Raw genomic sequence first — 24,818 nt, forward strand, 5'->3', positions numbered from 1 at the left:
CAGTCCATTGTTAAATTTGATTTTTTTCTATTATGCTCATTTATAGTCTTTCATTAGTAAAACCTAAAATCTATAGACATATGTATAGTATATACATATACACACATATATATTTATACATTATATGTATATATACATTATACACATAATGTATAAATGTATATGTTTATGTATACACTTTCATAGATATACACACATATATACGTATATATACATGCTTTTTTTTTTTTACTTTTCTTTGGGATTTTAAATTCAAAATATCTGTTCATAGTGTCAATTTTTGTTTGTTTGTTTGTTTTTGTCTCCCTCCCCCAACCCTGCACTATTATCTTCTTGCCCTTTTTTAATCTCTTGTCTGATAGACTATTCTCTTTTAAAGGTCTTACACTGTCCATTTTCCCTCATTCCCTGTTAAATTAATTTATTGTAATTTGGGATCATTTTAATCTATTGATATGAGGACAGCAGGTTGAGGAGCTGAGCTCTTTCTTGACTTCTCATTTGCAAAACAATAAAAGAGCTCACATTTCTCTAGCTCTTTAAACATATAGATTCTATACAAATGTGGCTGTTTGATGTTCCCTGTACATGACATTCCACCTTCATGTCTTTGTACAGGTTGTCCACCACACCCAAAATGTTCTCCCTCCTGACCTCTACTTCTTAGAAATCCTAGCTCCCAAGGCTCAACTCAATTGCTACCTTATTCGAAAAGGTCTATCCTTATTACCCCAGTTGTTGGTGCTCCAAATTTAAGTCACTATATTTTTGTTTTGTAAAGATTCTATATTTACTCATATGTGATCATGCTGCATCTTCCTATCAAATTGTCAGTTACTCAATATTAGGTACTGGCTCAGTTGTGTCTTTCTATCCTCAGAGCTTTGTATGGTACCCATATATAGTAGATGATTCCTGTTCATTGATTAATGGAAGGATGGATTGATGGATCACTTGTTCCTCACAATGCCTTTATAAGGTAGATAGTATGCATTTGTCCTGATTTTGTAGATAAGGAAATTAGGGTTCATAAAGTTTAGGAACTTGTCCAAGAAAAGAGGGTGAATGGCTTACTGAAAATCACACATCTAGTAAGATAGTAGAGCTAGAATTCAAGGCCAGGCTCTGACTTTAAGCCTTGCCACTGTAGCACATTGTCTCTCTTAAGAGAAAGACAGAGTTGAATTGTGATTGAAAAATAATTAAAACTTTTAATTTAGCTCAGTTCCCCTTACAGTGAATGGTAAATCTCCTCTCCTTTCCCCCTAACTCACAGCTGTTTTCTCTTTACAAGAAAAGTTCAAAAGTTCACATGATCCTATGCTAAGGACTATTTGTCCTTTAAGGGAGCTTGACCGTGATGCTGACAATGAAAAACCAACAGGCAGGCTTAATGATGGCTAGTCTTGATCCCCAAGGGATCAACTAAAGAAACCATCCTATTGCCCACACCTCAAGTCCTTCTGTACATTTGACCACAGGATTTCTCCTGAAACATGTCAAGGTGACTACAGATATAGACTAAGTGCTGGGAAGATGTAGTAAGAAATGGCAAAAGCAGGGGAGAGAGTGATAAATTCCAATGCTAGAGATTATTCAAATACCCAGACTGATTTCTTTGGATTTTCTAGGGACTCATAAATAGTAATAATGATTAAAACTTACATTTTTAAAGTATTTCAGAATTACAAAGTACCTTGCATATATTTTCTCTTTTGATTCTTACAAACATCTCTATAAATATGACTAATATGGAAATATGTTTTACATGATTGCATATATATAACCTAAATCAAATTGCTTACTGCCTAAGGGAGGAGGGAAATGAGAGAGGTAGGGTGAAAATTTGGAGCTCAAAAAAATTTTTTAAATGAGTATTAAAAATTGCCTTTATATGTAATTGGGAAAAAATAAAATATTATTTTTTAAATCAAATTACAGAAATAAACTTGATATGGAACCAGAAAAAATATCTCTTTAAGAAGATAGCACATTTTATCATCCCACTCCACCTCACCCCCATTTTATAGGTGAGGAAATATAGAGTCAGAAAGATTAAGTGACTTGTTCAAAGGTAATGGGAGAGTCAGACTTAAAACACCTAATCTTCTGATTCCAAGGCTTCTTCACTACCCCATATTTTTTCTTCAAGAGTAAAGAAGGAGTAGGCAACCTTAGAGATCCCTTCTAATGCTCGTGTTCTCTAATTCTTCATGGTGGATATAGATTCCTGAGAATTGGGAACTAAGAACTAGAAATTTATGGAAAATGGAAAAGGCAATAACCTAAGTGCATGTGGTCCATTCAGTTATCATGCAAAGATTCAGTTCTGTCACTGACCCAAAAAGACTGTGTCTGAGAGTCAAACATGCAAAGCCCTGTCCTCCTCAGTCCCCCCAGCTCTACAAAGAATGGTCTTCTTCAAGGCTACCTTTACCTCTCGGTTCCTCAGACAGTAGATGACTGGGTTGAGAAGTGGGACAATGACTGTATAGAGCACGGACACCACCTTGTTGGAATTGTAGGCATACATGAGCTTGGGTCGGGCATAGGTGAAGAGGGTGGTGGAATAGAAGAGCGTGACAACTGTGAGGTGAGAGGCACAAGTAGAGAAGGCTTTGTAGCGGCCCTGGGCAGAAGGGATCTTTAGGATGGTGGTGATGATAGCAACATAAGATGTCACCACCACACAGAGTGGAACAGCAATAACCATCAGAGCCAAGAAGAAGTCTACCAGCTCAGCCTGGGAGGAGTCCTCACAGGAGACATTGAGGAGTGGGGAGATGTCACAGAAGTAGTGGTTGATATGGGGCATGCCACAGTAGCGGAGTCTAGCAATGAAAACCATCTTGATCATGGCAGTCATCAAGCCACAGAGCCAGCAGCCCCCAGCAAGGGCACAGCAGAGCTGGTTGCTCATAATGGCTGGGTAGCAGAGTGGGTTGCAAATGGCTACATAGCGGTCAAAGGCCATAACAGCAAGAAGGATGTATTCAGTACAGACAAAGGTAACAAAAAAGTAGAGCTGGATCATGCAGCCTGAAAAGGAGATGCTCTTGTCATGGCTGAGGAAATCCACCAGCATCTTGGGGCTGATGACAGTGACATACCACATCTCTAGGAAGGAGAGGTGGCTCAAGAAAAAGTACATGGGCTTGTGGAGTTGTCCATCACTACGGATGGCAAGGATGATCATGAAGTTCTCCAGCAAGGTCAGCAGGTAAGCTACCAGAAAGAGGGAGAAGAGGAGTAGCTGGATGGCAGGCTGTGTGGGGAATCCCAGAAGGATGAATTGGGTGGTGGCTGTTCGGTTATCCTCCCTTTGGGGCCTGGCATTCATAGTTACTGTGGGGACAAGTAGAGTCAATTCATGCCATGCCCTGAGTACTCATTCCTGCTTCTCCCTCCTGCTGCTGGTATCATAAGTCTTGCCTGCCCACATTAAAGTTAACAAGATTTAGAGCTGAAAGGGACAATAGAAGGCAGAGACAGCTAGGTGGCACAGTGGATAGAGCACTGGTTCTGAAGTCATGAACATCTGAATTCCTATCTGTCCTAAGATACTTACTAGCAATGTGACCCTAGGCAAGTCATTTAACCTCTCTGAGCCTCAGTTTCATCATCTGTAAAATGATCATAATCACAGCAACTACTTCCTAGGGTTATCGTGAGAGTAAAATGAGTTGATATTTGTAAAGGACGTTGTAAACCTTAAAGTACTGTATAAATGTTGTTCTTGTTATTTGTTACTATTATTATTATTAATCTAGTCTAATCCTCCAATTTATGGATGAGGAAATTAGGAGGCAGTATGGCACCACATGAAAAGTATCTGCAAAATAGAAAGAGCACTTAATTTGGAATCAAAAAACCTAGATGAGATTACTGTCACTGTTATTTATTAACCACATGGCTATGGAAAAATTGGACAGGGTAGTGGCAACATGATGTAACCTCTTAGTAAGGAAGGTGTGGTTCAAGTTCCACCTTATATATCTTCTATCTCTTTGACCCTGGGCAAATCACTTGATTTCTCAGTTCTCCCAGGCAATTCTCCATAGACTATAAATTGCAGTGTAAGTGCCAATCTGCATTGATGGATTGAGTTTCCTTACCAGGAATTATCTTTACCAAAGAAAGCACAGGGCCAGTTTAAAGACATCCAAAATGGTGGAAATAATACTTGTGTTAACCTACCTAATAGGTGCAACAAGTAGAGTCAAATCTTATAATGGCATGCATTATGGTTCTTTTTGGCAGTTTCATCTTGCTGTTGGATTATATTTCCCCCTTGCCTAGTTCAGTATGTTATATGCAATAGCCACTTAATAAATGTTTGTTCAATAAATCAGTGGGAGTCATTATTACTCCTTCAGAAAATTCACAGTGCAAGTTTCCCCTAATCTTCCATCATACCCCTATCCTCATCCAGCCAACCTCCTAGCACATACCTTTAAGGGATACGTACTTTGGTTATAGATTCTTGAGCATATTATTGGGAGACATGACAACCTGTTCTCTGATTGTTGGCAGGTGTCAGCATGCAAAGGAGAGCTGTTTGAAGCCCATTTGAAAACTGATAAAAGAAAACACCCTATTTAGCTCCAAAAAGAGGAATGGCAGAGGTTGGGAATGGGGAGTATTAACCTTATTTTTATTTGATTTTTATAAACCCCAAGGAAAATACGTAGTTTATTAGATTATGATATCCATTTGATAAATGAGGAAACTTTAGTGACCTAAGGTCATAAAACAAGTTAGAGAAAGGGGCAGGGCTCAATCTTGGGTCTCTAGTGCAATTCTTTCTATACTCTGGAAAAACCAAAGCAAAGAATCAGTCATTTCTAGTGGATACAGTATTTTGGATTATTTATACTGTCTAAGTAGAGAAGGAGCACTAGAAAAACAAAAGCAGGGAAATAAAGAATCATGACATGTGTTCAAAAAACAATGAGTAATTCCATTTGGCTACATCACAGGGTAAGATGTGGGGAAGCAATTGGAAATGAGATGCTATAGAGAGGGAGGTAAGAGCTAGATTATAGAGAGTCTTGAATGGAGAGTTGTACTTACTTATCTAAGCAACACAAAACCACTGAAAGTTTTTGAGGGAAAGGGCATAGTTAGAGGTGTTCTATAGGAAGATTCCTATGGCAGGAATAGCATGTAGGATGAGTTGGAAGATAAAGAGATTGGAGGTAGGAAGAGCACTTGAGTCCAGATGAGAGACTAAAATAGGTATTGACAATGTAAAAGAAAGAGCAAGCTGAGAAGTAGTGAGAAGGTAGAATCAGTGGGGTTTGCAAATGATTATGAGGCAAGTGGGAGGCAAATAGGCAAAGAAAGGGAGAAGTCAAATATGATTCCAATGTTTCTAGGTTCAGTGGATCAGGAGAATAATGGTGTCATTAACATAAAAAAATGGGGCAGCCAGGTGGTGCAGTGGATAGAGTACCAGGTCTGAAGTCAGGAAGATTCATCTCCCTGAGTTCAAAACTGGCCTCAAATGCTTAGTAGCTGTGTGACCCTGGGCAAGTCACTTAACCCTGTTTGACTCAGTTTCCTTAACTATAAAATGAGCTGGAGAAGGAAATGGCAAACCACTCCAGTATCTTTGCCAAGAAAACCCCAAATAGGGTCACAAAAAAGTCAGACATAACAGGAAAACAACTAAACAAATAAGAAAAAATCTAAAAGTACAGAAAAAATAGTTGGTTTGAGGGTAAGATAATATGTAAATTTGAGGCATCTTAAATTTGAAGCACTGGTAAGATAGTCAAAATACACCTAGTTTGCTTACTGAAGGAATGACCATAGAGAATGAATAGAAGAGAGCTGGTGGTATAACTTTATGGAATATCTCTATTTAGGAAGTAGCAATGGAAGAAGAATCAGGAGAGGAAAGAAAGGAGGTGACACAGGACTAAGCTATTATTATTATTTCTATTATTCTCATTAAATCATAAACTTCTTAGGGTGAGGTATCTGAATTCTCCTTATTTACCACCGAGTGCCTAACCTAGTGCTCTTCACAAAGTGTGTGTTTGTTGATTGATCTAATTGACCTAACTTTTTTTTTTCATGAAACTCTAGTTGAATAAATGAACTACAAGAGTATAGTGCCATGGAAATAAAAGGTGGAAAGAATTTTAAGGGGGAGCAAGTCTTTGATAAGGAGGTTATTGATAACATTTGAGGGAGCATTTTCAGTGGACTAGGGACAGGAGATAGATACTAAAGATTGAAGAGTGAATGGGTGGTAAGAAAATGGAGACAGCAATTATAGACAACTTTTTTTTCTAGAAGTTTAGAGATAAAATGGAATGAGAAACAAGATAATCATGTAAGTGATAGTGAGGAGGAGAAATTTTATTTTGTTTCAATAGAATAGAATACAATAGAATACAATAGCATAGACAGACCAAATTGCGTTTTGTAGGCAAAGGATAAGGAACTTGTTGAGAGAAATTGAATATACAAAAGAGAGAAGGATAATTGTGGAGTAAGCCCTAGTGGTAGTAGGTGAGGATGGGACCAAAGACACAAAGGAAGGGCAAACCTTAGTGAAGATGAGGGAAGCTATAGCCGAAGAGAAAGGAGGAGAGGAGGACGAAGAAAATGGAGATTGTATGACAGAGATGCATTCAGCAAAGAAATAATGACAATAACCAGCATTCATAGAGTGATTTAAAGTTTGTAAAGTGCTTTACAAATATCTTATTTGATCCTCACAACAACTTTGGGAAGCAGATACTCTTATAATCTCCATTTTGTAGATAATGAAACTGAGACACACAGAGGTTAAATGACTTGCCCAGGGTCACACAGCTAGCATCTGATGCTCAGATCTTCCTGACTACAAGTCCAGTGCTCTAGCATTAGTACCACTTAGTTGTTTATAAGTAGGAGGCTGTCCATCTCTTAAGAGTGAGGATGGGGTAGGATGGAATTGAGGAGATTTGGAGAGGTTTGGAACAGTCACAACAGGAAATGCAATAAGGAGTCAACAAGAGATGGAGAAAAAGATTTCTAAAAAGCAGTGAGAATTGAAAATAGAGAACTATGTCTCAGAGGACAGTGAGGTCAATGCTGGTGGCCTATGTGGGAACCTACTGCCTGCCTTTTTTCCAGGAAGGAGGTTCAAGATATGTCCTTAAACCTTAGAAGTCCTGATTACTGTTGCTGTAGGGATTTTTCCAGCCTACTCTAAGGAGAGGTTTTTTTTTTTTCTTTTTCCCACCCCTGAAGGGAATTCCCAAAATCTCGGAGTGAGACTTGAGACACAGTGAAAACTAATGAAGTTAAGAATTCAGGCTCAACCAACTACTTCAATTTATCATTAGGAGGTGGAGGTTGGGAACAGGACTAGGTTGTTTAACAGAAAATATGGGCTCAACTCTCCAAAGCCCTAGATAGAAGAAGAGGGAGCCAAAATTAGGGATGAAGAAATGCTAGGGCTCAAAGCAGAGGGAAACTTCCACAAATTGGATTGGGTTGCTTTACAGGTTAATGAGCTCTCCATCAGTAGAAGCCCTCAAGCAGAGTCTAGATCACTTATCGGAAATGTTGTGAAGGAGACTTTCTACCTGGGTATGCAGCTCATAGCAGAGTGTAGCTGAGGTCCATTCCTATTCTGAGACTGTGATTCTGGGAAACTTGTCTGTTTTCCTATTTCTGAGTGCTTAGGGAACTCTTGCCCTAAAGACACCAGGAACCCTTGTGATAAATGTTTTCCATAAGTAGTCCCAGTTTGTGGTGGGATTTATTTATATACCATTTCATCTGGGGTGTAATCATCAACTATCTTAGGCCTACCTTCTCCACTCTAAAATTTCTTTCACTGGAGGTGTTGGAGAAATCTCAGGAGAAATCTGATGAATCAAAATATTTGGACAGGGAAGTTTAGAGCTGGCCAGACCTTAGAATTCACATTCCAATCCCCTCAATTTACTCACAAAATACCTGTCAAAGAAAATATAGTTGTATTGCTTTTAGTGATCCTTCTCCCCCATTGGAACAATCCCACCAAAGCCAGGACTTGGAGTAAGATAATTGAATTTTCATTCCAGCTTCACGCTCAAATTACAGTGTGACTTTGAATAAATTGCTTAACTTACCTAAGTTCTAGTTCAGTTCTACCTGGGGTAGTATCATTCTGGCTTTATCTTTTTCTCTGAAATTCAGGAGCATAAAAGAGGAAGCCATGTGATGGTAAGTGGCCTAAGGGAAACTGAGACCCTAAGGCAAAATGATAGTAAGGGAAATAATACTTTATTGGGAGTCAGAAGGCCTAGACGTTTGTTCTAGCCCTCCCTCTAATTAGCTATGTAATTTTAGCTAGTTTGTTTCTCTGGCTCTCAATTTCCTAAATAATGAGATTAACACTCAGTAATCTTTAAGAATTCTTCAAGCTCCAACATTCTTTAAGTCTAAATGAATGGGGTAGAGATTTCTCAGGAAGACTTTAGTTCAAATTCAGCCTCAGGCACTAACTAGCTGTGTGACCTTGGGCAAGTCATTTCACCTCTGTCTGCCTCAGGTTCATCATCTATAAAATGGGGATAATAACAGGACCAACCTCTCAGGGTTGTTGTGAGGATCAAATGGATGTTTGTAAAATGCTCTGCATGATGCCTGACACATATTTGGTTGGTTGTTGTCCTTCGTTCTAGAAGAGGACCAAAATGACATCACAATGTTGGAGTCATGGTACAGTCTGTCTGACTGTGGCTGACTAGAACACTATGAGTTCAGAACTCTCTGCCACAGGTCGGGCACAAACAGTCCATTTGGACAGTAGTTTCTAAACTGGCACATGGTAAGCACCATATAAATATCAGCTATTATTATCATGTAATGTTAGCTATTCATTATTATGATAATGATCATCTCCATTATCTGTAAGGACAACAGGATTGCTATTCACTTCAGCCTTCCTCCCAAGTTGTATGCTTCATATATGTGCTTCCCCACTCCATGTAAAGGTAAGTAAACTTAACTCCCACTCCACTAGAGGCTGAGGAGGATGAATCTGTTTCCTGTGTGCAGACTGGACAAAGCTATGGGAGGTGCTTCACAGTCTCCAAAGTCTCCTACCTTGGTTGTTCCCCTTACATGAAAAAGTATCACCTCCCCCCACATGCACACACACATATACACACATGCAGGAAAATGCCCAGCTACTCTCTGCCAGAGTCTCACCCTAGTGTGATCATTGTAGTAAAATCTCAATTATCTGCATGGGATGGATCTGCATCCTATTTCACAGAATCACAGAATTTTAGAGTTGGAAGGAACCTTAGAATTTATCTATTCCAACCTATAACCCCCAAAAGAATCTCTTCTACAACACACCTGATAAATTGTCCTAGCTTCTGCCTGAAGACCCCAAAGGTACTAGCTCCCAAGACAGCCCTTTCTTTTTTTTGATAGATTCTATTCTCAAAAAGTTTTTGACATCAATCCTGAATTTGCCATTTCCTCCCATAGCTCCTGATTCCTGCCTCAGGACCAAACTGAAGAAATGTAATCCTTCTTCTTTGTGACAGCATTTTAAATATTTAAAGATGGCTATCTTCTATACAGTAATTAATTCATCTGCTTATGGCAAGAGCACCTCTAGAAACCTGGATAAATTAAGTCCCTTTTGCCTATGACCAGTTTTCCAAAGTCTTTTTTTCTATTTCCTTATTCTCCCCATGTACTCTGTATTATGCTTTAACAATATTATCTCTTCTTTCTCTCTTGATATTCATCTAAATCAGGGATTCTTAATTTTATTTTATTAGAGTCTGGTGAGACCTAAGGACCCCTTGTCAGAATAATATTTTTAAATAATTGAAAAAATCCTAAATTTTGGTAGAGGTTAGTAAAAATAAAAATGAATTTTTCCCCATCCAAGTTCCTGAACTCCCTGAAATGTATCCTTAAATCAGATTAAGTACCCCTAATAGTCTAGATGATTTTGACTTTTTTTTTTGCCTCTGGTGACTTGCTTTCCTCACATGACTAAGCATAGCTTAATATAAATTGTTAATCTTCCTCCCTGTTCCAAAAATGTTTTTGTTCCTTTTGTATCTTTTCAGAATGGTATTACAACAACGAGAATTTTTCCGCCAAGTCTGAGGGACAACTATGAGGTCAAATATGCTTTTTTGTATTAGGGAGTCTAGCTCGCCACTTTCATTCCTGTCCCCCTAACATTAATCATTATGTGCTCAGGGAACAAAAACGTGCTAAAGACAAATAAATAACAACAAAATAAATGCATTCTTAAGCCAAATAAAAATAATTTTGGATTATCCAGGTCATCACCCCCACTATTATTATTATGGATAATTGAGAGATAGCTTCATTGGTATTCTGGAAGCATTTAAAGTGTCTCTCTACAACCCTTGCACACAAAGTATACACTTTGAAAATATTTATTGAAATGTTGGGTCGATTCCCTATTCCTCATTTTTTGTAATGGTTGGAATTCAACTAAGCTTTCAGCCTGTAAATAACATGAGTCTTTGAATATTGGACGTTGCAAATGAATCTCCAAACCTGGTCAGGGGCTGCTGATCTTGGCTGAACAGTGATGAATTGGGTTGGGCTGAACTAAGCAGAGCTGGCCTGAGAAGTGTCGGGCTGGTCTATGCTTTGTCTCTCCTGAGCTGGAGTCAAGGCTGGAGCAAACACTCTTTGTGCTCCATGTCCTCCTTCCCCTTTGTCCCTAACTGGCCAAGGACCAATTCCCTGAATTCTCAGGGGAGCCCTCCCCAGAGAGATAACTGGGAAGATGATGTGGCCAATAAAAGGCCCTGAGGGAGACTTGGGACAAGAGTTTGATGGGGGCAGGGCTGAGGATGGAACTACTTTAAGTGGTACCCCAGGGCAAAGAAGGTGCTTAGGTCACTTTGAACAGTGCCCAACCCCCATCTCCAAATCAGGTTGTGAATGCAAGTGCAGGAGCAGGAGAGGGGAAGGGGGGATGATGGAGGTGGAGGAAAGAGAAGTGCTCCTTCCCCCAACAATCCTTTCTTTCTCTGGCTGGTCTCCACACATAGCAAGGATGTCCAGGTAGAGACAGTAAACATAAAACATACAGCAGATAGCAAAATAGGTTAAAGTTATTCATGTTATGACACCTTGGAGGGGAGGAAAACCAGCATCTATGCCCTTACAAGCATGACCAGTTAGTCTCACCACATGCAAATAAGCAGAGACATGAGTAAATATGCATATACATTCATGTACATGTAGACATAATCTTTATGCCAGATGCAATTTTTTATGCAGTCTGAGGCACAGGTTGAAAGACTGTCTACATTGCATGAAATAAAGTGGAAATCTGAAAAATGTGCAAATCAGGAACCTTATATATAGTTATTCAATTTGATTTAACTCAACACAAAGATTTATGAAGCATTCATTATGTGCAGAACTCTGGGCTTTTCATCTGGGGAGATGCAAAATTTAGAAAATATGAGCACCCCTGCCCTCATAAAGATTACAGTTTAGAAGGGAATCAGATACAAACATGGATAATAGCAAAAGATAATAATAGCTGATAGGTACAGATCAAAAGTGCAAAATAAAGTGTTCGTTATATTGTTTTCTTCAGGCTCTAAAGGGCCTGGTGAAACTGGAGGCCCACAGGGGCCCTCTGCCCAAGTGTGTATTGAGATAAGCAGCTTCCTTAGCTCTATTCCTCTCCTAAGTAAGTTAATTAGCCCTCTGAACCAAGGAGTAGGTCTTAGGAGAAGTGTAGGCAAGCCTAGCTAGGTCTTGAAGTGGCCTGTACATAAACATAAAGATGTCAGTAAAAGGAAACCCCAACACTTATGCAGCCATTGAGATTGGGGGATACTACATTATTCCTAAAATGAAGAGAAGGGAAGCAAAAACCAGAATAAGCCACCATATCCCCAGGGAAGTCTGGGTGAATTGTTAAAAATAAAAACCATTAGCTTGGCACTTGTGAATTGAGCTGAGCTAGCCTGGACATCTGTCAGGAGCTTTCTTTTCCCAGTTCTACACCTCACAACCCCTCAACACCATTCTCCCATTACCTCCTTTGTTGCTCCAATCTCTGAGAATGAAGAGGTCCTTGCCAAGACCAATCTCTTTCCTTGGGCCCTTAATGTAACCATCTCTTGTCTCCTCGGGACTTTGCCCTTTCTATCATACTCTCTATCACCCTAATTTTAAATCTCTCTTTAACTGCTGTTTCTTTTTTCCTAATGCCTACAAAAAAATTCCCAAATTTCCCCCATAAATATAAAAAAGCTTTCATATTATTATTTCTTCTCAAGCAAAGGTATTATATGTCTCCTTCATGTGATAGTCAAATTCCTAGAAAAAAAATTTTCTATGTTCCTCATTTCCATTTTCTCACTTCCCACTTCTTGCGTAACAGCTTCAGACACTACCACTTATCTAAAACTGCTCTCTCTTCAAAGACAGTAATTATCTCTTAAGGAGGCTGAGCCAAGATGGCAGAGTAAAGGCAGGGACTGTTCTGAGCTCTTCCCCAAATCCCTCTATTTTAAAATATGACTCTAAACAAATGCTAGAGCAGCAGGACCCACAAAAGGACAGAGTGAAATAAATTTCTAGCCCAAGACAACTTGGAAGGTTGGCAGGAAAGGTCTGTTGCACTAGGTTGAGAGAGGAGCACAGTTCAGCAAAGGCCCTACCGGCACAGTCCCAGCCCCAGTAAAGTTGGAGTGGGCCACAAGGTGACTGAATCACTCACAGCAGTGTCAGTTTTCAGACCTGTCAGCCCACAGAAACCAAAGGCAACTGAGAAGGTCAGCAGGAAAGGTCCTTCACACCTGGGGGAGAGCAGAGCACAGTTTAGTGCAAGCCACACAAACACAGCCTTCACCACAGCAAACCAGGAGCAGGCCTTGGGAGTGACTGAATGAGCAGCAGCTGCTTCCAGAGCTCTCTGCCCACAGACAGTAAGGGTCTTGAACAGCTGGTCAGAAGGAGATTATAGGGATCTTTTTGATAACACTGAGACAGGACTCTGTTGCCTTGCCCATACTCAGATCCTGGTCCTAGGTGGCAGTCCCAGGGTGAGGAGGAGCACTAGCATAGCAAAGCTTGAAACCACAGCATAGGGTGAACCCTCCTCACAGTTTCAGGAAAGAAAAGAATGCTTATGGTCACTCAGAGCACAGGCAAGGAAAGTAATAAACACCTTACCTTAGATCATACCACCTTGACAGGACTGAAAACTTACAGGTCCCTAAAAGTATCTCTGAAAACAGCTGGACAAAACCCCTGAAACTTGGGAAAGTGTGCCCTCCACCATGAAAGTAGAACCCTACTTTAACAAAGACTTAAAAGTCAATTAATAAGCCAGGAAAATGAGCAAACAATGGGGAAGGGGGGGAAAACTTTGACTATTGAAAGTAACTATGGTGATAAGGAAGATCAAAACACACTCAGAAGAAAACAACAAAGTCAAAGTTCCTACATCCAAAACTTCCAAGAAAAATATGAATTGGTCTTAGGCCATGGAAAAGCTCAAAAAGAATTTTGAAAATCAAATAAGAGAGACAGAGAAAAATTGGGAAGAGAAATGAGAGTGATGCAAGAAAATCATGACACAAGTCAACAGCTTGGTGAAGGAGATACAAAAAATATTGAAGAAAATAACACCTTAAAAAACATACTAGGCCAAATGATAAAAGAGGTACAAAAAGTCAGTGAGGAGAAGAATACCTTAAAAAGGAGATTTGTCGAAATGGAAAAGGAAGTCTGAAAGCTCACTGAAGAAAATACTTCCTTAAAAATTAGAATGGAGCAATTGGAAGCTAATGACCTTATGAAAAATCAAGGCACTGTAAAACAAAATAAAAAAAATAGAAAACAATGAGAAATATCTCATTGGAAAAACAACTGAACTGGAAAATAGATTCAGGAGAGATAATTTAAAAATTATTAGACTACCTGAATCCCATGATCAACAGAAGAGCCTAGACATTATCTTTCAAGAAATTATCAAGGAAAACTGCCCTGGTATTCTAGAATCCAAAGGCAAAATAGACATTGAAAGACTCTACCAATTACTTCATGAAAGAGATCCTAAAAGAAAAACTCCTAGGAATATTAGAGTAAAATTCCAGAATTCCCAGGTCAAGGAAATATTGCAAGCAGCCAGAAAGAAACAATTCAAGTATGGTGGAACCACAGTCAGGATAACACAAGACTTAGCAGCTTCTACATTAAAGAATCTGAGGGCTTGGAATATGCTATTCTGGAGGGGAAAGGAGCTAGGATTCCAATCAAGAATTACCTACCCAGCAAAACTGAGTATAATCCTTTGAGGGAAAAATGGACATTCAATGAGATAAAGAACTTTCAAGTATTCTTGATGAAAAGACCAGAGCTGAATAGGAAATTTGGCTTTCAAATACAAGACTCAAGAGAAGCATAAAAAGGTAAACAGAAAAGGGAAATCATAAGACATTTAATAATTTCAAACTGTTTACATTCCTACATGTGAAGATGACATTTGTAGATCATAAGACCTTTCTCAATATTAAGGTACTTAGAAGGAGCACATGTAGACAGAGGGGACATGTGTGAGTTGAATATGAAGGGATGATATCTAAAAAATAACATTAAGGGATGAGAGAGGAAGGTACTGGGAGAAAGAGAAAGGGAGAAATAGAATGGGGTAAATTATCTTACATAAAAGACGCAAGAAAAAGTTTTTTTTCAATGGAGAGGAAGAGGGGACAGGTGAGTGAACCTTACTCTCATCAGAATTGGCTCAAAGAGGGGAATAACATGCACACTCAACTGGGTGCAGAAATCTATCTTACCCTACAAGAAGGTAGGATGGGAAGGGGATAGGAGAAAGGGGATGGGGAAGGGCAGTGATAGAACGGAGGGCAGATTGGGGGAGGAGGTAGTCAGAAGCAAGACACTTTTGAGGCAGGACAGGGTAAAAGGAGAGACAATAGAATAAATGAGGAAGCATAGGATGGAGGGAAATACAGTTAGCAATCATAACTGTGAAAAAAAATTGTAGCAAGTTTCTCTGATAAAGACCTCATTTCTCAGACAGAGAGAACTGAGTCAAATTTATAAAAATAAGCCATTCTCCAATTGATAAATTTTCAAAAGATATGATCAGTTTTCAGATGAAGTAGTCAAAGCTATCTATTACCATATGAAAAAAATACGCTAACTCACTATTGATTGGAGAAGTGTAAATTAAAACAATTCTGAGGTACTACCTCATACCTATTAGATTGGCTAATAGGACAGAAGAGGTAAATGACAAATGATGGAGGGGACTTGGGAAAAATGAGACTTTAATACACTGTTGGTGAAGTTGTGAACTTATTCAACCTTTCTGTAGAGCAATTTGGAACCCTGCTCAATGGGCTATAAAACCATGCATACCCTTTGACTTAGAAATACCACTACTAGGTCTGTATCCCAAAAGAGATAAAAAAACAAAAAGGAAAAAGACCTATATGTACAAAAATATTTATAGCAGCTTTTTGTAAAGAATTAGAAGTTGAGGAGATGCCCATCAATTGGGAAATGGCTGAATAAGTTGTGGTATGTGATTATGTTGGAATACTATTACAATATTATACTAATATCCTATAAAAAATGATGAGCAGGATGCTCTCAGAAAAACCTGGAAAGACTTGCGTGAGCAGATGCAAAGTGAAACTATGTACAAAATAACAACAATATTGTAAGATGATCAGCCATGAATGACTTAGTTATTCTCAGCAATACAATGATCCAAGGCAACTCTGAAGGACTTATGATGAAAAATGCTATCCATTCCCAGAGACAGAACTGATAGTGTCTGAATGCAAATTGAAGCATACTTTTTTTACTTTATTTATTTTTATTGAGCTATTTTTCTTGTTTGTTTTCTTTCACAATATGTCTATTATGAATATGTTTTGCATGACTACATATCTATGACCTATATAGAATTGCTTGCCTTCTCAATGGGGAGAGAGGCAGTGAGAAGGGAGGAAGGGAGAGAATTTGGAACTCAAAGTTTTAAAAATGAATGTCAAAAACAGTTTTTATGTGTAACTGGGGGAAAATAAAATACTAAATAAAAACTTTTAAAAAATTGTTTCTTAATTGATAAATCTAGTAGCCCTTCTTCAGTTCTTACCATTGTACATGGTCAACTATAATCTCCTCCTGGATACTTTCTCTTCCCTTGTTTTATTTATTTATTTATTATATGTAAATAGTATTTTTTTTTTTGCAATTACATGTAAAACTAGTTTTCAACGTTCATTTTTTATAAGATTTTGAGTTTCAAATTTTTTTCTCTTTCTTTCTATCTCTTCTTGCTGAGCTTTGTGGTAATATATAGAAATGCTGATGATTAGGTGGGTTTATTTTATATGCTGCAACTTTGCTAAAGTTGTTATTATTTCAAGTAGTTTTTTTTTTCAAAGTTGATTCTCTAGGATACTCTAAGTATGCCATCATATCATCTGCAAAGAGTGATAGTTTTGTTTCCTCATTGCCTAATCTAATTTCTTTTTCTTCTCTTATTGCTAAAGCTAATATTTCTAGTACAATATTGAATAAAAATGGTGATAATGGGCAGCCTTGTTTCACCCTTGATCTTACTGGGGAAGTGTTCAGCTTATCCCCATTACAGATAATGCTGGCTTTAGATAGTTACTACTTATCATTTTAAGGAACACTCCATTTATTCCTATACTTACTAGTGTTTTTAATAGGAATGGGTGCTGTATGTTGTCAAAAGCTTTTTCTGCATCTATTGAGATAATCATATAATTTCTGTTAGTTTTGTTATTGATATGATCATTTATGCTAATAGTTTTCTGAATATTGAACCAGCCCTACATTCCTGGCATAAATCCCACTTGGTCATGGTGTATTATCCTCATGATAAATTGCTGTAATCTCTTTGCTAATATTGCATTTAAAACATTTGCATCAACATTCATTAGGGAAATTGATCTATAATTTTCTTTCTCTGTTTTGGCTCTTCCTGGTTTGGGTATCAGCACTATATTTGTGTCATAAAAGGAGTTTGGTAGAATTCCTTTGCCTATTTTTTTAAAATAGTTTATATGGTATTGGAATCAATTGTTCTTTAAAAGTCTGGTAGAATTCACCTGTAAATCCAACTGGCCCTGAAGATTTTTTTTCCTTAGGGAGTTCATTGATGGATTATTTAATTTCTTTTTCTAGAATTGGGTTATTTAAATATTTTATTTCTTCTTCTGTTAACCTGAGCAATTTATATTTTTGTAAATATACATTTCAATTAGATTGTCAGATTTATTGGCATACAATTGGGCAAAATAACTCCTAATTATTGCTTTAATTTCTTCTTCACTGGTGGCAAATTCACCCTTTTCATTTTTGATACTAATAATTTGGTTTTCTACTTTTTTAAATCAAATTAACCAGAGGTTTATTTATTTATTGTTTTTTTTCACAAAACCACCTCTTAGTTTTATTGATTAGTTTAATAGTTTTCTTACTTTAAAATTTATCAATCTCTCCTTTGATTTTCAGAATTTCTAATTTGCTATTTGATTGGGGATTTTAAATTTGTTCTTTTTCTAACTTTTTTTAATTCATTGATTTGTTCTTTTTCTACTTTATTCATGAAAGAATTTAGATACATAAAATTTTTCCTAAGTTCTGCTTTGACTACATCCCCTAAATTTTGGTATGTTGGCTCATTATTGTCATTATCTTTGATGAACTTATTGTTTCTATGACTTCTTCTTTGATCCATTCATTCTTTAGGATTAAATTATTTAGTTTTCAACTAAAATTAATTTTACATCTATCTTTCCATGGCCCTTTATTACACATAATTTTATTGCATCATGATCTGAAAAAGATGCCTTTAATAGTTTTGCCTTTCTGCATTTGATTGTGAGGTTTTTATGCCCTAGTACATGTTCAGATTTTGTGTAGGTGCCATGCTGAGCAAAAGGTATGTTCTTTTCTACCCCCATTCAATTTTCTCCAGAGGTCTGTCTTACCTAACTTTTCTAAAATTATATTCACCTCCTTAACTTCTTTCTTCTTTATTTTGTGGTTAGATTTATCTAGTTCTGAGGGATATAGGGTGAGGTCCCCCACTAGTATAGTTTTGCTGTCCACTTCTCCTCTTAGAATTTGGATGCTATGCCACTTGGTACATATATATATTGAGTATTGATATTACTTCATTGTCTATGGTACCTTTTAGCAAGATGCAGTTTTCTTCCTTATTTTCTTTTAATTAGATCTATTTTTGTTTTTGCTTTGTCTGAGATAAGGATTGCTACTCCTGCTTTTTTTTTTTACTTCAGCTGAAGTATATTAGATTATGCTCCAGACCATTACCCTTACTCTGTGTCTATCTCTCTGTTTTAAATGCGCTCTGGAATTTAGCTATAATATTCCTTACAATTTTCATTTTGGGATCTCTTTCAGGAGGTGATTGGTGGATTCTTTCAATGACTATTTAATCCACTGGTTCTAGAATATCAGGGCAGTTTTCTTTGATAATTTCTTTGAAAGATGCTGTCCAGGCTCTTTTTTTTTAAATCATGGCTTTCAGGTATTCCAATAATTCTTAAATTATCTCTCTTGAATCTATTTTCCAGGTCAGTTGTTTTTCCAATGAGGTCTTTTTCATGTTCTTCTATTTTTTTTTCATTCTTTTGATTTTATTTCACTGATTCTTGATGTCTCATAGAGTCATTATCTTCCACTTGCCCAATTCTAATTTTTAAGGTATTATTTTCTTCAGTTAGCTTTTGTACTTCTTTTTCCATTTGGCCAATTCTACTTTTAAAGGAGTTGTTTTCTTCAGTTCATACTTTTTCCCCACTTGGCCAGTTCTATTTTTTAAGGAGTTGTTTTCTTCAGTCAATTTTTGTGCTTCCTTTTCCAAGATTTTGGCTCTTTTTCATAATTCCCTTGCATAATTCTCTCTCTTTTTTTAGGCAATTGTGGTTAAGTGACTTGTGTAGGGTCACACAGCCAGTAAGTGTCAAGTGTTTAATCTGATGACAGATTTGACCTCAGGTCCTCCTGACTTCAGGGCCAATGCTGTATCCACTACACCACCTATCTGCCCCAGATTCTCATTTCTTTTCCCAATTTTTCTTCTACCTCTCTTAATTGATTTTTAAAATCTTTTTTTGATCTCTTCCAAGAAGACTTTTTGGGCTTGAAATCAATTCATATTTCCCTTTGATACTTCGCATATAGGCATTTTGACATTGTTGTCCTTTTCTGAATTAGTGTTTTGATCTTCCATGTCTCCATAGTAGCTTTCTATGATCAAGGCTCTTTTTTGGTTTTTGCTCATTTTTAAAAGTTGAGCTCTGGTCCTTGGGTACAGGGAACACTGTCCCAAGCTTCTTGCACTAGGGCCCAGGGGCCTGGTTACTGGCTTTCTGTGCTGGAGCTGGTGGCTTGCCCATTGCAGTAGGATGGCCTGACTTAGTCACACCTGTTCTGCCCCGGGTTCCAGGGCTGGCAGTTTGCCTGCTATGCTGGGGCTGGAGGCCTCACAGCTGGCCTACTGTGCCACTGGCTTGCTGAACCAGAATGCTGGGGCTTCAGTTGTTGATTAATCTGCCAAAGAATTATTTTATAGAGCTAAAAAAAATAAAATTCATATGAAAGGACAAAAGGTCAATAATATTGAATCAATGAAAAAAAATATATAAGTGAAGGAACGTGGCCTAGTAATACCAGATTTGAAACTCTATTGCAAGGAACTAACCATTGAAACAAACTGCTACTGGCTAAGAAATAAAGTAGTGGAAAAGTGGAATAGATTAGGTACACAGTACACAGCAGTAAATGACCATAGTAATCTATATTTGATAAACCAAAACATACAAGTTTGGGGGACAAGAACTCACTGTTTGCCAAAAATTTCTAGGGAAACTGGAAAGCAGAAATATATCTGTCAGGTCTATGAATAAAGGAAATAAATAACAAATAGAGATGATTGTGGGAACTAAAATGAATCATTTTGATTATATAAAATTAAAAAGAGTTTGCACAAACAAAACTAAAGCAGCCAAAATTAGAAGGAAAATAGGAAAGTGGGGGGAAAAATTTTAGAGCCAGTTTCTCTGATAAAAGCCTCTTTTCTCAAGTATATGGAACTAAGAACCATTCACAATTAATAAATGGTCAAAGGATATGAATAGGTAATTTTTAGAAAAAGAAATCAAAACTATCAATAGTTACATTGAGAAATGCTCCAAATCACTATAGATTAAAGAAATGCAGATTAAAATAACTCTGAAGTATCACTTCACACCTATCAAATTGGTTAATATGACAGAAAAGGAAAATGATAAATGTTAGAAGAGATATGGAAAAATAAGGACACATGCATTGTTGATGGAGTTTTGGACTGGTCCAACCATTCTGGAGAACAATTTGGAAGTACATCCAAAGGGCTATTAAAATGTGCATAATCCTTTGATCCCTCAATACCACTACAAGGTCTATATCTCAAGGATATCAAAGAAAAGGGGAAAAGATCTATATGTATAGAAATATTTATAGCAGCTCTTTTTGTGGTGTCAAAGTATTGGAAATTGAAAGGATACTCATCGATTGGGGAATAGTTGAACAAGTTTTGGTATACTGTTGTGATGGAATATTACTTAGTTATAAGAAATGATGAGCACAGTGATTTTAGAAAAACTTTGGAAGTGTAATATGAATTGATGAAAAGCAAAGTGAACATAACCAGAGAATATTGTGCATAGTAATAGCAATGTTGTAATGATGATCAACGGTGAAACATTTAGCTACTCTGATCAGGACAATGATTCAAGTCAATTCCAGAAGTCCTATGATGAAAAATGCTATCCACTTTTAGAGAGAGAACTGTTGAACACAGTTCAAATTGAAGCATACTTTTTTCATTTATATTGTTGTGTGTAAACGTGTGGGTTTTCTTTTGCAACATGGAAACATGTTTTGCATGACTTCATCTATATGTGTGTGTATGTATATATATTTGATATCATATTGTTTGCCTTTTCAAATTGGGGGTCAGTTTTACTGACATGTAATTTGGTAAAATAACTCCTAATAATTGCTTTAATTTTATCTTCATTGGTGGTACATTAACCCTTTAATTTTTGATACTATTAATTGATTTTCTTCTTTCTTTTTATAGTTAAATTAACCAATGGTTTATCAGTTGTATTTTTTTTTGTAAAACTAGCTTTCACTTTTATTTATTATTTCAATAGCTTTTTGATACTTTAAATTTTATTAATCCTTTGATTTTCAAGATTTTCATTTTGGTGTTTAATTGGGCATTTTTAATTGTTTTATCTTCTTTTTTTTTCATTTTTAGTTGCAAGTCCAATTCATTGATCTGGTTTTTCTTTCTTCTGTAGATGTATACATTTAGAGATATAAATTTTCCCTTAAATACTGCTTTGGCTGCATCCCATAAATTCTGGAATATTGTTTCATTGCTGTCTTTATCTTTAATGAAATTATTGACTGTTTCTATTATTTGTTCTTTGACTCACTCATTCATTCAGATTATGTTATTTAGTTTCCACTTAATTTTTAATCAATGTTTCCAAGGTCCTTCATCAAATGTAATTTTTATTGTATTATCATCTTAAAAGTGTGCATTAAATATTTTTGCTTTTTCTGCATTTGGCTGTGAGGTTTTTATGCCCTAATACATGGTTAATTTTTGTAGGGTGCCATATACAGCTGAAAAAAAGGTATACCCCTTTATATTCCTATTCAACTTTATCTAGAGAGCTATCATATTTAACTTTTCTAAGACTATTCATTTCTTTATGTCCTTTCTTATTTATTTTATAGATTTTTCTAGTTCTGAGAGGGGAAAATTGAGCTCCCTTAAGAGTATAATTTTACTCTCTATTTCTTACTATAATTTATTTAACTTTTCCTTTAAGAATTTGGATGCTATGCCATTTGGTGCATATATGTTAATATTGATATTACTTCATTGTCTATGGTACCTTTCAGCACAATGTAGTTTCCCTGATTATGACTTTTAATTAAGTTTTTGTTGTTGTTTTTACTTTGTCTGAAACCATGATTGCTACCCTTGCCTGTCCCTTGGCTGAAGCTGTCCCAAGCTTCAGCCTTTTATGCACTGTTGTTTTCAAAGCTAGTTCCATGGTATAAGATGTTTTCAGTGCTTCAAAGGTGGTGTGATCTAAGGAGAGTTATGGTCATTTCTCTTGTGGTCTGTGCTCTGGTCCTTAACCAAGAAAGGTCCATGATCTCTTGGGATTACAATTGAACTGATCCTTGGGGTCCCTAGTCCCTTGGTGCCAGAAGTGATACTGCTCTTCAGGGCCCCTGATCTCTCTTGAGCAAAAGTGTCCTTCTTCACCCTTGAACTGTGACTGAGAAGTGGCTATAGGCAATGTATTTGCCAAAACCTAGAATGTTTTTTGTTTGAAACTGGTGACTTGAGCTCCTTTGGAGCAGTTATATGGCCCCTTTTTACCTTTCTTTTTTAATCTTCAATTTACATTTCCTGTTAACCACTTTTTTAAAATGTATGCTTTCTAGTCCAAAGAAATGGTGTACTTCTGCTGTATTCATAGTCTGACTGTTCAGTTGATTTCTAAATGGATTTCTGATGGTCCTACACCCAAATTTCCACCTTAGAAAAGCATTAAGAGACATCTAACTGGCATGCCCCTTTGCCACGTCCTGGATAGTTGGGAGATGCTTACTAAGGATCAGAGTGGGTAATGACAAAACTTGGATACCTTCAGATGGTCCTGCTCTTTTAACTTTAAACTTTGTTCTCTACATTTGCCTTAGTCACACTCAGTGTCCATATTCAGAAAGGATGATCTCAATCCTGGAGTATCCCAGGACTAGGGAGGTAGTAATATTTCCTATATACTCCATCTTGATCAGACCATATCTGGAATACAATGTTCTTTCATAAGCACTCAAATTTAGGAAGTTCATGGAGAAGCTGGAGTCACCTAGAGAAAAGTGACCAGGATGCTGAAAGACTCTTGAGATTGAGTGAGTTGAGGATCTGTTGAAGGAATTGGGGATGTTTAGCCTAAAGTAGAGAAGATTTATCCGGCAAATTAAAGATTTATTGATGTCAACACCAGAAATGCAGATATATCCTGCAAACATGAAACCAACACTGTCATGCCAACCTGGAAATTAACTTTTTATCACATATCTTGCCTATGAAATGCATGTGGCTTAATTCTTCCTGATGCCAAGAGAATGGAATTTAAGATAAATAGAGCTCGAAGGATGAGGCATCTTCCCCTAAACAGGGCGAGAAAATTTTCAGCATTCCAGAATACTAGACAGTAATTAGGAATTAGGTTTTCACCCTTTGTCTGTCACCTCTTTCAGCAGGAAGCAGAGACATTCCCTACCTTGCCATACATACATCCCTGATGAGGCATTTTCCATTCTTTCCTTTCCCTTCATTTACAGTGGGGGAGTAGAGATTGATTGGTTAGTGGTATAGATCTACAATCAAGTATCCAGGGACCTGAAGTATAATCTGGTTTTACACTGTTTTCAGGACAAGAGGAATACCAATGTTTCAAACTCCTGAGAACACCACCTAACAATGGAAATTCTCTCTGCCTGCATTGGGGATCTTCATTCATTTAGTTCATTTTGGCTCTCTATTATTTACTATCAATCTTGGGAATCCCCAAGATGGTGACACCGTCCCAGCACTGCCTTCTTCAGGGCATCTTTTACTTCCTTGTTCCTCAGGCAGTAGATGGCTGGGTTGAGGAGAGGCACAATAACAGTATATAATACAGATATGATTTTATTGTAGTTAAAGGAATACATAGCCTGAGGTCGAGCATATGTGAAGAGGGTGGAGGAGTAGAAGATAACAACCACTGCCAAGTGTGAGGCACAGGTTGAAAAGGCCTTCTTCCTTCCCTGGGCAGTGGGGATCCTCAGGATGGCCACAATGATAGCAACATAGGAGGAGGCCACTGCCAGCAGAGGGAGCAAGATCATTACCAAGGCCAGGAGGAAATCCACCACCTCAGCCTGTTCCTTGTCTGTACAAGTGAGGTTGAGGAGAGGAGATATGTCACAGAAGAAGTGGTTGATGACATTGGGTCCACAATAGGACTGCCGAGCAATGAACAAAAGCTTCATCATGGAGCTAAAGAAGCCACTGCCCCAGGAAGCTGTTGCAAGGCGGGTAGCTAGAGTTGAAGGCATGAGGCTGGGATAGCGGAGGGGCTCACAGATGGCAAGGTACCGGTCATAAGCCATGACAGCTAAGAGGACACACTCAGTGCAGGCCAATGCGATGAAGAAGTAGAGTTGGGTCATGCAGCCCACAAAGGAGATCCAAAGATCCTGGGTAAGAAAGGCTCCCAGTAGCCGAGGGACAGTAACATTGATGTACCACATCTCCAAGAAGGACAGGTGGCCCAGGAAAAAATACATAGGGCAGTGGAGGGCAGGAGTAAGCCATATAGTGGACACAATGAGAGCATTCTCCAGTACAGTCATCAGGTAGAAGGTCAGAAAGAGGACAAAGAGAAATACCTGGAGGGGCTGTGAGGTGGGAAAGCCCACCAGGATGAATTTCTCTACATGGGTTCCACTCCAATTTCCCATGGTCTCTCACCTCATGAATGTTACTGTGAGTGGTAAAAGGAAAAACAAGTGAACAAATAGAAAGGCAGATTCTACAAAGCTTTCCAAAGATAAACATCAAGGAGGTTCACAGGGAAAACTACTAGACTGATAGTTGTAATTGTGTCCATTGTCCTTGTTGTAGGGTA

General features: G+C 37.6%; 2 protein-coding genes across 2 annotated transcripts; both read right to left on the bottom strand.

Annotated features, from left to right (window-relative positions):
- Positions 1–2,362: 2,362 nt before the first annotated feature.
- On the bottom strand, positions 2,363–3,340 carry LOC114026405 (olfactory receptor 6Y1). Its single transcript, XM_027840095.1, has one exon. It carries the CDS (start codon positions 3,338–3,340, stop codon positions 2,363–2,365), a length of 978 nt encoding a protein of 325 aa, XP_027695896.1.
- A 20,357-nt stretch (positions 3,341–23,697) lies between these two features.
- On the bottom strand, positions 23,698–24,651 carry LOC114026353 (olfactory receptor 6P1). Its single transcript, XM_027840032.1, has one exon. It carries the CDS (start codon positions 24,649–24,651, stop codon positions 23,698–23,700), a length of 954 nt encoding a protein of 317 aa, XP_027695833.1.
- Between the last annotated feature and the right edge of the window lie 167 nt (positions 24,652–24,818).

Source organism: Vombatus ursinus, unplaced genomic scaffold (assembly GCF_900497805.2).
Source record: "Vombatus ursinus unplaced genomic scaffold, bare-nosed wombat genome assembly UNPS02014838.1, whole genome shotgun sequence".
Lineage (NCBI taxonomy): Eukaryota > Metazoa > Chordata > Mammalia > Diprotodontia > Vombatidae > Vombatus > Vombatus ursinus.